The following is a 15,588-nucleotide window of genomic DNA, read 5'->3' as shown; positions in this document are numbered from 1 at the left end:
TTCATCTCTAACCTGTATGGCTCTTTTCTTCTTGCAGATTCTGGTACACCCAGCAGAAATTATACAGAATTCTGGGTTTGCAGGCAAAACAAAATGCTCACAGATCTATATATTCTCTTCCCCTCAACTCCCATCCTGTAAGTTCCTAAGTCCTCAGTTTATGGAGACTGTTCTCTTCTCTATCCTAAATTAGAAAAGTATTAATTCAAATGTATCCCACTCAAAATATGTGTTAGAAGAACAGGACAGCTAAAGTCTAGGAAAATCAGCTCAACCCAGCTTGTCTGAAGGGAATGTTAGGCAGCATGGAAGAAACACCAGTAGCACTAGGATTCTGCTGCTCTTTATGGAAAAAAAGAAGGCTGCACTACCTCCAGGCAAACTCCTCTCTACTACCTGAGACCCTTAAATCTGTGACTGCATTTTGGAGCACACAAGCCAGCTTTGAGGGCTTTGGTCCTAGAATCCAGGACTCCACCACTCTACCCCTGGCTAAAACTGGCACTCTCATCAAAATCTGGTTTGGACCATTTGTTCTTCAGTGTGAGGATAGCTTGGGAATGGTTGGATTTGATGATCTGAAAAAGGTCCTTCCCAACCTGAACATTTCTGTGATTCCATGAATGCCCCCAAAGACAGGTGTGTTTCTTCAATATACTGACAGCACAGCTGATTAATGAGTAAAGCTGACAGGAGCCAGTTCTATAAGGATTTAGGCTGTCTGGAGTTGGAATCAGTGGTGGTTTTGCTTCAGTGGAAAACAGAATCTTTCTTCTGAGGTCTCTGGCCATGAAATAGGAGTTATAAGGGGATAACTCCTGATGATGCTGGTAGAGATACATATTTTCTTATGCCTCACAGCTTTTTTTTTTGCTCTGTGATAGTTGACATTTCTAAGAGGACAGATTTGTTAAACTACACCTCAAACAAGCCAAGGAGAGAAAGCAGTTCCTTAGGAGTAGGTAACAGGTAAGGGGAAGCATTTAATGACAAGGTAGGAAGTTCCTGACTAGCACCTGCCCATTGCAAGTTCTAATGGTTCAGGAAGAAGAGCCCAAAGAGGATGAGAGAAGATTGTTCCCATGGAACAGCACAGATGCAGCATGGAGCTGTTCTGTCTGCACATCTGACCAGAGGACTAGAGGACTAGGACTAAATAACCAGGATACTGTTACCAATGTCATTCTGACATACGAGAGCCTCATGAAATTCTCCATAATACCAGGGAATTATAGTTGCCTCCAACAAATTGCTGAGCCTTTAAGTCCCCTGGTCTATGGAGTCTGTTCTCCCCTCTCTTCTAAGTTAGGAGATCCTTAGCTCAAATAGCTCCCATTCAAACAAAAATGTCTTAGAATAATAGGACAGCTAAAGTATAGGAAAATCAGTTCAACCCAGCTTGCCTGAAGGGAATAAATTTGGCAAGGTGAAATTTCCCCCAGCGAAGGAGCTTCTCCCTGTTGGAAAAGATACCAAGTTTAATTTTTTTTTTCATTTTATAGCTTTGATGAGGTTTGTTCGCCTTTGCCCTGGAGGAAGGGAATTGGAGCTTTTTTCAGGGCATTGTCCCACTAGGGAAGGTCTGATGAATTTACCATCTAAACAGTCTGGGAGTAGCACAGAAGAAAGACAAAAGACAATGACCATCAACGACCATCAACTCTAAACATCAACCCTGGCATGGTCGGAGACACCTGGTCTGGGAAAGGAAAGATAGGAATGAGGACCAAAGTAGCATTGGAGGCAAACAAATTCATATCCAATAGAAAACCAGATACTGAGAACTACATAACTTGGAGCCAATGAACATTGAACCAATTAATCTCTATGGGTTTTGACTGTGTAAAGTCAGTGAAAAATCTGGTAAAGTGTATGTGTCATGGAATTATTTCCTCTGCACACCCAGGCCACACCCGTGAGGATGAAATTATTTCTGTTGCACATGCTGGTCAGAACAACATCCTAGCCAGAATAAAGTAATGCCTTGATTCTCTATTACTAATACTCTAATTCTCTAATGCTAAAAATGTAGTTCCTGCAGTTTCAGTGACATCCCAATCCCCAAACTTCATGTTCAAAATTTAAAGCCAGGTTATCCATGCTGCCAGCTAAAAATACACTTTTCTGGGTGAAGCTCAAAGTGGGAATAAGAAATATGTGTGATAATATGGAAAATTGTAACCCCAAAGGAAGAATTGGTGTTTTTAAAGATGCTGTCAAAAAGAGTCACTCAAGCACAATGGAAGAGTTAAGAGCAATAAATGCTCTAGAACGGCAGCAGACCTTACACAGCCAAAAGTATACCTTTCCCCTGGCCAGTCTCATCAGATGTTTAATAAATATACCACTACATCAACATCAATAAGTCATTTGAACAACACTGGTTTTTCACACTTCCAGGTTATTAGCATGACTTTTCTACATTTTTCAGTATGACAAGAAGTTTCTTAATGTGATTTAAGTAATTTATGTCATAAGGTACTAAAACAACCAAAAATCACAGTGTGGCAGGCAAAGTACAAGATAAAACATCCAAACTGATCAAACTCAAGCCTTTCTCTAGCTTTTCAAGAATGGAAATCTGATTCACCTTTTGGATATTGCACATTGAATTACCTTGTGTTCCTTGTCAGGAATGCATTTGTGGGGACACAGAAGGGCTTCTGAGCTGTCAGCTGAGTGGAAGCAGCTCATGCTTGTTGTCAGAATATTTTCTTTCACTGAATATTAAATATCACCTTTTATTGAACTAAATAAAATACCAAAAATGGGCAGGAAAAAAAAAGATAGTTTCCTAAATCAGGCGCAAGAACACATGAGATCATTCTGATCTCTGACAATTTTAAGGTACCTTTTGTCCTTTATTCTCCTGTTTTCCTCATCATGTAATGTATTTGATATTTTGCAGGTAAAATACCTATATACTCAGGCATAAGGAGCCGGAAAGAAGTCAGTTTTACAAGAGACGCAAAAATACTGCCTAGAAGAGGGCTTGGAGGGCTGAGGAAAGCTCACATCCTGGCACAGTCTTTTTCTGGTTAAAATGAGAGGAGAATAGCCAAATTGTGAGGAAGTGGAGAAGGTCTTTTGCCACGTGCAATAACAAACGTGGTAAGAGGTCCCTTCTGAGCACTGAGGCTTTCCACCTGAGATGCTTAACTAAATCTTCCCAGTTTTATGTGCTGGACATCTATCACAGGACTACCACTGGCAGCTTGTAATGTTAACATACTTCCAAAAACTATTCTGTTATCTCATAGTAAGTATAAAGTACATGAGCACTTTCTCTGGCTTCCTGTGATTGTCCCAAGATGTTTGTATCTCTGCCAGAGCTCCTTTCCTGTGCTGCTGCAGTGATTCAGATCCTGAGAGTGCCTCCTGGCCTTCCCAAGCTCCAGGAGCCTCTGACATTGAAATGCACTCCACTGTCTCCTTATTCCAGCAGTGCAAGCAGGAGCACAGGAGCAAGGAGGAGCACTAAACAGAGTCATGACAAGCAGATGTGGCAAAAAATCTGTCAGAAGCTGAAGTTGTTGAAGATCACACCCAAATTCACACCTACATTTTATTTGAAATGTGATAACTAGTCAAGTCTGAAATGGAAGATGGGGGCAGGGAGGAGAAGCTTAAGAAAAATTTGACAAAAAATGTACAAGGCAGCAAAAGGACCATCAGGAGTTACATATGCCTTTGCACTTACCTCTGGCAGGACAATCCATTTCAGATGACAGCATACTTGTTTGCAAAACAGATTGATTAAAAGTGGGTAGGGAGGCTGGAGAAGTAACAACAAATCTGCAGATTCAAAATCCAAAAGCTAAAACTTCTGGAACTGACTTTCAAGTTGCCAATAAGCCCTTAGGTAACTTTCACAAGCTGCTTCTAACATGGGGTAGTAATAATGTGCTGCTAGACTCTGCTGTAATAAGGCTATGCCACAGAACATTTTAGCAAAAGATAAGAAAAAATAATAAGGTCATAACACAACAAACCTTTTATGCATTTAGGAAGATGAGGGAAAAGGAAGGAAAGAAGGGAATGCAGTGAACCAAAATATGACTAGTACCTTCAGTTTAATTTCATAGCTGCTATAGGTCATATATTTACCTTCTCCTTTGCTTTAAATCTGAATCTTCACCACTGTTTTGATTTTTCCTGTAACATTAAGGAAGTTTTAATGAAGTGTCATAGAGTTACTTAATACAAATATACAGAACTACCCATAAAAAACCCAAAGTATTTTAGTTTTTTGATGGATTTTTTTTCCAGTATGATGTCAGGCAGAGAAAATAGGGCATGTGCTTGTTTTAAACCCTTCAGGACACCTTTACAATAAGCTTTGAAGGCATGATTCCATTCAAGCTCTCATTGCAAACCCCTGACTTGCAAAATTAAGCAGAGCATGCTGCCCTTTAGAGTTTCCTACTGTTTCCAACATAGCAGAGCCTGGTGGTTTCCTCTTAACTCCAGTAAAAGATGAATAAACAGCACAGCTATTATTATTACCAGTTGGGAAAAGAAAGCGCATTAATAAAACCAAGACTCAGGAAGGCATAGCTTAGTTAAAATCTACCTACTATTGTCAGTCTTTATAGTCTCATATATGAGACAAGACTTTTAAAAACATTTTGTTCATGTGGTAGCTCAAGAGAAAACTTGCTATTGGCATGACCATCTGTCCACTGACTAGATCAGCCCAATGCAAATCCCAGATGATAAAAACAATTTCCTGCTGCACAGTGCACTTTTCTTTTCTTGATATGAGAGAGCATTTTGCATTGCATGTCTCTACTCTTTTGTTTTTACAAAACCAAAAAAGCCCTTCTGACAACTAAGATGCACCAGAAAACCTGTGCTGGTTTTGTCTGCATTAGAGTTAGTTTTCTTCACACTGGCAGGCATGGGGCTGTGTTTTGGGGTTGTGCTGAACACAGGGTTGATAATATAGATATGCTTTTGTTATTGCTGAGCAGGGATTGTACAGAGCCAAGGCCACACTGGGGAGGAGGCTGAGGGTACATGGGATGCTGGGAGGGGACACAACCAGGACAGGTGACCCCAGCTGACCAAAGGGATATTCCAGACCATGTGACATCAGGCTCAGTGTATAAAGTGGGGGAAGGAGGAGGAAGGAGGGGATGTTTGGGCTGATGATGTTTGCCCTCCCAAGTCACCCTTGTGTGATGGGCTGTGCTCTGCTGGAAAAGGCTGCACACCTGCTCAACAACGGGAAGCATGAAATTCATTCCTTGGTTTGCTTTGCTTGGGTGCGTGGCTTTTGCTGTGTTTCTCAACTGACAAGGTTTCTATCTCCTACCCTTCTGATTCTTTCCCTGATCCTGCTGGCAGGGGTGTGAGGGGCTGCCTGGGACTTGGCTGAGATTAAAATGTGACAAAATCAATTCAGGAAACCCATTGCTGTTAGCACCTACAAGGGCTCTATCCAACAGAGCAAATAAACATAACTCCATTGCCTGAGAGTTATGCCTTTATTTGAGGTCACTAAGCATGCACTATGGGTGAGTTTCTTCTCTCCTGTTCCAGACAGCTAATGGCAGATAAAAGGTCTGAAACAGTTCAGAAACCTGACAAGGATAAAAGCTCCACATCAAATTGGATTTCCTCATCAATATAGCTGCATTGTCAGAAGCCCCTTTGCCAGCTCTGGCTTTGAAGGCCAAACAAGGTACTCATTTCAGAGCTGACAGAATGACATGTAACTCTCAGGTGCTGGCTCCTAAGGCAGTTCAATAATACTGCCATGAATATGGCACAGTATCTGTGTTTGTTTATACTTCATAACAGATCACAGCACCAGGCAGGTTGCCCCAGTCATGAAAGCAGCTTCTCAGCAGGACAAATCATCCTCTCAATACACTATTGCTTCAGCACTGTCCCTGTAATTTGCTTTTTTGACATGCTCAAGGACACACAGCACAGAATCTCCACCCAGTCTATTTCACTCCTCTAAGTCATTCAGCTTGTACCAATTGAAATTGTCACCAGTTTTTGCTGGCATCCTCTCTAATGCAAAGTGGTTCACATACGGGACTTTTGAAGACAGCTTTATGGCTCATTTATGTAAACCTTGGGGCAGTTAAAGTAAGGAAATGTACTTATAACACTGTTTTGAAAGCTCACTGTCAAGCAAGCAAATCCATCAGTGCTTTCATTCACCTGGCAAAAAGAGCTCCAGTAACTAAAAGAATCTTGCCCATGCCAATAATGCAACTTTTCATATTTTTAACATCATTTTCCAACAACAGCACACAAGCAAACAACCTGACCAAAGCTTCCTTTCCAAAACGAGCTGTGGTATTCTTGGTCAGGTGGCTTATTTACTAGCAGGTGGGGTTTTTTTACTGACCCCTGGAACAGCCCCTTTCCCAGGACCCAGCTATGCCTCTATGGGTGAGCACTGAGCATGCAGGACTTCCAGTTTCTACACAGAAAGGCTGACAGTCATTCATCTTGAGGCTCTTACCTCCTGCGAACTGGCTGTCCAGACTCATTCTCACTGCCACCAGATGGGTTCCTTCGGCGAGAGTAAGGAAACTTTGGTGATTTATTGCGGTCACTGGCAGAATTATACAGTCCACTGAGATTTAAAAGGAAGAGCAAAGAGTCAGCTTTAAAATTTCCAGGGCAGTTAGGCCAGCTGAGATTCAGCTCACAAAAATTAAAAGATTCATGCACGCACACACGCAGTCATGTACAGATGAGCATTCGGCTATGCGTGTTTTTCTGGGTGTCAGTGGGTGTTCTATGTAAATGAAGATAGCAGTGCTTTCTAGCAATAAATTTTTCACACTGAACCTTGAAATGTACGAGAGAGACCTCTTAGCATTGCCAGGTCAACAACTCTAAGCTTAAAAAATATAGATTATAGTTTATTAATATTCTTTTACCATAATAAAATTTCTGTGCTTTAGTATGGTGTATCCAACCCAGAGCTAGGTATTCTTCATGTTTTCCATGGATGTAAGTATGAAAACTTCCCATGTTTTGTCATGGCATTTGTCTTCATCACAGAGCTGATGCTTGGGAACATGAAACAATTCTATCTCCATTTCTCTTCTGTTCAACCATGCAAACCTCTGCCAATGGTGTGGAGGTGTTCCAAGCTCCAGCTTTCTTTCTGCTTTCCTAAAAGCCTCTGGCCTTCAAACTGAATCCATTCTTTTTCACCTGCCTCTGCAGACAGCTGATTACAGCACAGCTCTGCACAGGTGAAAAGTTCCCACAGCTCATTTCAATGAAAATTATTAAGAGCTGTGAAAGCCTCTGTGCAACATCCAGTCTGTTTATGTGTCTAAACCTGCATAGTGCTTTAGAATTAATAGTTTTGCAAAAACTCAATTCTACCATTGTTGGGCTCCTGCAAGATCAAACCTCCTGCTGTCCTGAGAGCAATTGAAACAGTGGAGACATAAAGTGACAAGATGATACCACTTTTCTAAATATAACCAAAGAAAGGTCTGTAGCAAGGGAATATTTGCTCACTGCTTTGTTCCTGTTCTAGAAACTACTGCTGTTTACAGAAGGAGCACAAGGGGTAAGTCATCAGGGTACCCCAAATGACACATCAGGTACAGACCTGAATTGTCACAGAAAAGCAGGACCATTCTGGATTACGCTTTACATGCTGTCTGTTTACATGGTTCAGTAGCCTATTTCCAAGAGCAGCTGTAAACAACCAGCTACAGGAAGCAAAACCCTGAAGGCAGCTCCCCAGTGCTTCCTGAGTCCCACACCGTTCCCAGTCCAGGAGACTTACTGAGCCAGCTGCTGCACCTCTGTCTTCACAAGCCCTTTAGGATTTTTGCTCCATGACTCACCCAGCTTCCCCTATGGATTCACCTCCTTACTAAGGAGGACCACGGGTCCCCCATTCATGGTAATTCACTACTGCCTGCCTTTTAAACCATCTTCAATAGCTTCACCTGAAGATCCTTAGTTCTTTTACTGGTAAAATAGAGTCCTGGTCACTTTCTCTTTTCTCAGTACAACTCTTGATTTTCTGTATGTCATCCCCTGAAATTGCCTCTTACAGTCTGAAGGAAGATCCTTTCTGCCTCTGCCCTTGCTCCTTATACAGATTTACTGCAGAGCTTTTCACATTTTTGATCACCTTTGCTGCTCCTCTCAAAGCCTATTCCTTTTCCTAAGATAAGAACATTAGAACTGATTCCAAAATGTGATCCACAAATTTATATAATGGCACAATTCTGTTCTCTTGCTTTACAAATAATTGTTAATTGTTTTTTTGACTGCTACACAGCTGATGTTTTCTTTGTTATCCATCATATCCACAGTACTTCATATTAACCAGAAATAGAGGGTTACTTTTTTTTTGTCCTTTTGTATCTCTCTTTACATTTTTTGACTCAACAGAATCTACCCATCAGTCACGCTAGGAGTCTTTCTTCCACTCTTCACAGACAAATTTCTCACATCCTAAACAATTTCGTATCATCACCAAACTTTATTACCCCCTTTTCAAGTTCTTTGACAAATATTCTAAATATCAGAGTTCTGTGAACAGATCTCTGTAAAAAGCCACTGCTCATCATCAAAAAGCCACATTCAATCACTGGCTACCTCCTCTTACACATACTTTCCTGATTTTTAACTGTTTATTTATCCATGAAAGAACCTATCTGCTTACATGTAATACATATCTATTATGAATCAAATAACACATTAATATGTTATATTAATAACCTTCAACCTTCTCCTGTGGTATGATATTTATTATTGCACAATACCTAAGACACCAAGTCTTGCCTTACCTTTGTGGGCCATTTTCCTCCCACGGAGTGCTTGTTTTACTTCTTTGTGTTTCTGGACTGTTTTCATTTTTCATCTTTTTAAAGCTAAATAAGAGTACAGATAAATACACATGTGTATATTTTTTTTAAAAAATCCGACAAAACATTGTACACAGATTACATTTTCTTTTATGCTGACCACTTAACATTTAATTTTAAAGCCATACAGTCATTAGAGAAATCTGCCCTGGCATATAGTTACTTATTTGTTATGTGAAAGAGAGCAAAGGGCTCCTGTGTTGAAAAATCTCTCCTACAAAGAGCAAACATAAGGAGAAAGAGAAAAAAAAAATAAATAAAAAAAAAAAAAAAAAAAGAAAAAAGAGAGAGAGAAAAAAAATCGTCTCTGCAACCTCATAATTGTGGCAGCACTGAGACAGAAAAACAGATAATCCTGTCTCCAAATAAACATGAACAGATACTTAAGCAAGTCTAACAGTAGGGCAAACATACAGCTCGATCTCATAGTCTTCCATAATATGCAGTCAAAAGATAATTGAATCAGAGGCTTTACCTTCTTTTTATTTCACAAAGCTCAAATGAAACTTTTTTTCCATGGGTTTACTTAAATATCTTCAGAACATTTTAAAATTTTTGTCATAAATAGTGCCTAGTAGGAGTACATCCCCGTATCTGGATATGACATAAACAATTATTTAATATTATCTCAAAACTTCCACCTGGTTCAAAACTTCAATCCCTTGTTCCTGACTGTTTCTGTGATTACAGGAAGAAATAAAGAAATACAAACAGCTATGAACAATGGCTCCCTAAACCAAAAAGTCCATCCCTTAATATTTTTTTTACACATTTTTAACTGTCTCATCCCTTTTCCAAGTGAAAGAACCACAGACTACTTAATCTCTCCCAGTACGGGAGTCACCACATACCTCAGATTATCCTTATCGTACTTCTCTACCATTTTTCCAGGTGTACAGTATGTACTTTGTAATGGGAGTGACAAAGTCAGGGGTGATGAAAACTATTCAAAGCATGGCAGATCACAGGTTCATAGGTTCACAGAGTAGCATATCCTTCTCATACCCTCCCCAGTAAAGCCTTGGGTTTTATTTTTGCCAGAAAAAAATGTTTTGTGAAAGAGCTGACTTCACTGACTGCTCCAAGGCAAAGTACCAGGACAGCCACCTGGCTTGAGAGATATATCAGCATTTGTAACATGTCTCCCACCATACCTGTGGGCATGGGGGGAAAAAGCAGTATGGTCCAGCTCTTCCTTTATTCCTATCATTCCCACAGTGTCAGGCTTTACAGCTTCTGACCTATTAAAGATCCCAGATAATTGCCACTTCAAATGCTGGGAAGTGGCTTCTAGCTGAAGCACAGCCTGGTCCAATGGCTTGGCAGAGCTTTTCCTGCAGCACCATCTCTAGAGCTCTTTTTCTGCAGTTCACCTGAGACAGAATGAGGCAGCCACATTGATTTCCACTAACGTCATCAAGTACTGCTGACAGCAACCCCGTACAGTCATTAATACACCATATAGTTATAAAGTGCAACTCAAGCGGGAAAAATACAAGCTTCATAGTTGCTTACAGAGAGGAGGATATAAGCTGGGAGTTCTTTCCACTGAGCAGGAGGTGACAGACTCAGCTTTATGAAGGAATTGTGGCTACTTAACTCACTAATCCACTTTTAACCTCAGCCTTTGATTACTACAGGTCACTGAGTTAATAATTTAATTTTCACAGAGTGAACAAAATGCAAAGCTACAGTAAGTCAGCAGGAAAATAAATTAAATTACACTTTATCAGGTAAAGAATTTTCTTAATACTGCACCCATTAATTATTGACTTATAGTTGCATGCAGTCAGGCTTAAAAATATGTGCTTACTACGGACTGAGCAAGTAACTCAGATAAATATATTTCTGTCCCATATTGCAAAAAAGGAATTGATTTGCACAGCATGTGCTACTGAACGATACCTAGGCTGAACTTAAACAACTGTGAATACTGTTTTCAAATCTTGAAAGGAGGAAGAAAATGTACCTGGGAGGTGAATTTACTGCATTAAATTCCCAAGTCATTATTCATTTGAGCAGACACACACTTTACACAGAAAGCTAGAGCCTGGCAGCTCTTCAAATACCAGCAGTATCTCCATGAATGCAGTTGCAAAAGGTACTCAGTTCATTCGAAGTATGTGAAAGGGTTAGGATCTGATTTTCATGTGAGATTTCATTGGGGTGTTTTTATGATTTGAGTTTACACCACTTATACAGAAGTGATTAACTGTAGATCTCAACAATGAATTAGATATTAAATATGAAAACTCATCTTATGAACACTACTGAAAGATGCTCTGCAAGCATCACTAACAGCTAATGCAAGAATTACACAGGATGGAGCAAACTTCCAAACTGTAAGTGCTACACAAATTTTGTGTGCTCCCTCTCACATACACAAAGCCTAGCATACCCAAAAAGGTGTTTTTCATTTGCAGATAGAGACACAGAGAAAAACAAATCAAATCCTAAATGGAAAAACAATTTCCAGCTTTTTTTTTTTTTTTCTGGAAGTGACTAACACTGTCTAAAACATGACTCAGTAAGAATCTCCCTGTGAACTGCTTTTAATCTGTCAAGGTAAGAAAGTAAACTCAGTAACCTTGAACCTGTCATATTGAGAGCCACTTATTCTGGTTCTTCATCTAAAACTTGCCTATCCATTTCTTTTTAACAGCTCATTGTTAAAAATTCTGTAGTAAAGCACTCCCATCCCTCCTAAAACAAAGATCTCTGCACTGTGGAATAATGGTATCTCTTGCTTTATATCTTTCTCCTAAAAAATCACAGAACACAATGGCGGGATTGTCAGGGTCCTCTGTATGTCATTGGTCCTGCTGCCTGCTCCAGCAGGGCGACCCAGACTCCGTTGCCCAGAACTATTCCCAGACAGCTGTGGAATTATCTTCAAGGGTGGAGACTCCACCACATTTCTGGACAACCTTTGCCAGTGCTTAGTCATCTGCACAGAGAAAAATTGTTTCCTGACATTCAGGGGGAACCTCCTGTGTTTCAGTGTGTGCCCACCTGGTCCTGTCACTGGGCACCATTGAAAAGAGCCTGGATCCATCCTCTTTGTGCCTTCCTTTCATGTATTTTTTAACCTCTGTATTGTTTTCTACTTAATGGTTTAGCTTCAGCATGACCAAGTGGCAATCATAAACTTTTTTTAACACACAATTAGCATTATTTTCTAAGGGCTAGAATAGAGGATTCAATTTCCCTAAAAATGAGAAAGTAATTTAGCTCAGCTTTTATTTTGGAGGTCAACTGTTCTAAATGTTAGGCAATAAAGGACACTATCCACCAAGTATTTGCAATGCATCTTTTAGATCCTTTTTCAGAGTTCAGTCCAGATACCTAGTTTGTGAAGCCCACGGCCTCAATGCATAGGTAAGCCCAGTTAAGGGTTACTCAGTCAAGAAAAAATCCAACTGTCAGGACTGCCAAGCATGTAGATACAGATGTCTAAGCAATTAAACAAAAGTTAAGTATGGTGGTTTTGACTCACACTTTTGCAAGATCACTCTTTCTCTGATTCAGGCAGATAAATTCCAACTAAAATTAGGGGTGGGGATACAAACCCCTTTCTGAATCTGAGCCCTACCTCTTCCTTTCAAATATGCCTAATAACTAGAGATATGCACTGATAAATTATACACAGCAGAACACACAATTCCAGAGGAGCCCTGGCAATTCGGTACTCCTACAGATCAGGAACAAACATGATTTTTACCTGATTTTACTACAATTTGAACAGTGTAATGGGCAATCACTGCAAGAATAAAAATCTGCTGGGAGAGAGCTCATGCCCAGCTCCTCCCTGGCACACACCCTAAGCTTGCTCTGTTCAGAGACAGAAGGCCCATGACCTGGGGCTCTGACAGCCCCAGGGGAGAGACTAACAAGACTTCACAGAACTATCCTGACCAGTGCACTTTGGGTCATTACCTGGTTTTTTGCTATTTTAACCTGAGACTGTCTGCCTTCCCATTAAGTTGTGCTGATTTATGGGTATTCAAACCATGTGTCACCTGAAATCCCTGTTCCACATTGATTGGAAGATCAGGGTTTTATTAAATTAAATACTTGAGAACACTCTCTAACTTTTGTCAGAAGATGATCAGATGGTCCTGAACTCAAGAGCAGGATAAACTGATACTAATGATTACTAAACATGTTCCTCTATCCAATGCACTGTACAACCTCTTAAAAGCTGTAAGGAAACTGTGAATTACATACCTTTTCACTGGAGAAGGTGCAATAATTTTGGTAGTTCCTTCATTTTCGCCATTTGTTGTAATCTGGCTCATGTTCTTAGAACCTGGGGGGAAAAAAAAGCCCAAAACAGTTAAATCCTGTAGCATAAATATTTGTACAACTACTCAGCATAATCACCTAGAGGGCAGCATGAGAGATAAAATTACAGACCAAATATCTGGTGCATGCTCATCTTGTTAAAGGTGTGTAAGGATCACACCTTTGTGTCTTATCCTTATTTCCAGTTGTACCAGGACTATAAAGTTTAACATGAAGAACATTCATTACTCTTCCACATAAGACAGAGAAGTCTGATGCTGTTGCTCTCAAGGGGATACTCTGCCAATGTCAACAGAAGGAAATTCCCTGCTCAGTCAACAATGAGAATAAAGGTGTGAGGAAAATACAGTTTGGTTCCTGCTGGTGCTATGATTTCTGTTTCCATGCTATGCTGTTAATATCAATCTGTAATTTCCCTTCAGTTCACACATTGTGTTTCCACCTAATTGTCAATTTCAGACATTCCTTACAAAATTATTGCAATCTATAGAAACAGATGTCAAGTAGAACAATAAAACAATATCATTATTGATGTAGATTTCCTCTGGACAAGATTCTGAGCATGTTCATTGAAGATAATTAAATAGATCGATGATTATAATATGATGTCCTCTGGACACAAGCAACAGCATCACAATGTTGTTAATATTGTGGTACAAACCCCAAGCCATTTTGACTGCTTAAAACAAAATTGTGATGTCTTAATTTAAGTTGTGAAAAGATTTTTCATGGTAAATTTTCCCCTCAGCCTCAGAGAAAGGATTTCTTCACAATCTCCCTCAACTTCCCATACCACCACTTTGGCATACAAAGTCTCTGGACCCTACCTCAACACAAATACTTGAGATTTTCTGAGGCCTTTTGTCTGCTCATCCACTGGTTCTCTTACCAGTTAGATTTGCCAGTCTTCTGCAGAAATCAGCAAATATATGACTTTTTCAAACAAAGGAATTGATCTCAGTACTTCATGTATTCTTCTGTGAGGCAGTTTTCAATTAAGTCACAGAAAGTCCTTGACACTTAATGAAGTAATAAAAACTTGTGCTCCAGAACCTATCATAGCAGTGAAACTGCCAGAAAAAGAGCCAAGGGTCAAATGTTCTAAAAGTAATAGACACCTCCAGAAGTGACCTTTTGATATGTTTGATAATATCCTTACCATTCTGCAGGCACCCAATCACCTCTGGCTGTCAGGTCATGGTGGGTTAATTGGGAGTTTTCTGTCCACACTTACAGAAACTGTAATGATTGTCTCCAAGTATGTTCCACTTGCTGTATCTTTTACTGCCTACAGTACTGTTCTACCAACGTATACCTCTGTATGATATAATTATTTAATATAAAAGAGCAGACTCCAAAGACACTGTCCAAACACTAACCCCATTGCAAAAACTTAAGTATATCACTGCTTCTTGCTTGCCAAGGCAACAGGCTTCTCAAAAATACCTTAGGCAGGCAGAAATCTTGAACATCTCATTCGTGGCCAGTTGTTTGACGGTTGTTTACATTTGGCTGGATAAGGCACTCTCAGGACTGAGTGCACTGCACTGAAGTTTTCCAATGAAGTGACACACTTAAAATGTGTCACTTAAATGCACACACTTAATTCCCTTTTACAGCCGTATGGATGCTGATTTGTCCATTCAATTTGAGCGAACTATTACATTTTTAAAAACTCAAGTGTCCAGAACCATATCAGCCTGGCAAGTTAGTTAGCTTGTCATGCCTGTTTCTTATCAGGTAAAGCCACTTAACTGGCATTATCTGGAACCAGTGTTTGTGTTTAAACCAAGTCATGAGAGCAGCAGATAGTGCAACCAAATGGAAAACATGCAGTAAGAGCTCATGCTTTGCACCCTGGGCTACTGTAAGCCTACAAAAATGAATGAACTTTCATATGTCTACACCAGCGCAGCCCACTCTGTGATAAGGGCTGTTTTTCTTATTAGCTTCTAAGACTGTAGCCTCAAGAGTTTGCTCATCTCACACCCCATGACTGAAATGAGGAAGCAGTCACACCTATCCTTTTACCTAACATGGGATTTTAAGTAAACTTTAAAGTACAAAGCTGAAAGTACATAAATTAAGAAAGAGCTAAAATTGCCCCAAGATCCATTTTCTCAAAAATCTAACTTTCAAATCCAATCTTACAATTCTCTGGCAAAAGACTTTGGCTGGGTCAGACCAACAGTTCTACCTACCATGGCTACCAGTAGGGTAGTGACAGAGGCATCTGTGGCAAAATGTGATTGCTTAGGGAATATCACAATACAGACAGTACTGTAATTGTAATACCCAAACACAGTTCTCCACCTGGCTTCTAAGTCAGAATGGTAGCACTTATTTTACACTGGTTTACACAACTACCCCACATGCAAAGGCAGGGACAAACCAAGTCCTCAGCTACCAAACA

General features: G+C 40.0%; 1 protein-coding gene across 1 annotated transcript in view; it reads right to left on the bottom strand.

Moving 5' to 3' along the window:
• EPB41L4A (erythrocyte membrane protein band 4.1 like 4A) overlaps positions 1-15,588 on the bottom strand; it is a 117,731-nt gene that overhangs the window by 16,226 nt on the left and 85,917 nt on the right. The window contains exons 13-16 of the mRNA XM_041472707.1: positions 13,098-13,179; positions 8,793-8,876; positions 6,485-6,598; positions 4,108-4,155 (exon numbers count right to left, since the gene is read on the bottom strand). Coding sequence (XP_041328641.1) covers positions 4,108-4,155; positions 6,485-6,598; positions 8,793-8,876; positions 13,098-13,179 — 328 coding nt within the window. The remainder of the gene's footprint in view (positions 1-4,107; positions 4,156-6,484; positions 6,599-8,792; positions 8,877-13,097; positions 13,180-15,588) is intronic.

This window comes from Pyrgilauda ruficollis, unplaced genomic scaffold, assembly GCF_017590135.1.
Source record: "Pyrgilauda ruficollis isolate IOZ18807 unplaced genomic scaffold, ASM1759013v1 scaffold299, whole genome shotgun sequence".
Taxonomy (NCBI): Eukaryota; Metazoa; Chordata; class Aves; order Passeriformes; family Passeridae; genus Pyrgilauda; species Pyrgilauda ruficollis.
This window is presented reverse-complemented; position numbering and strand designations above follow the sequence as displayed.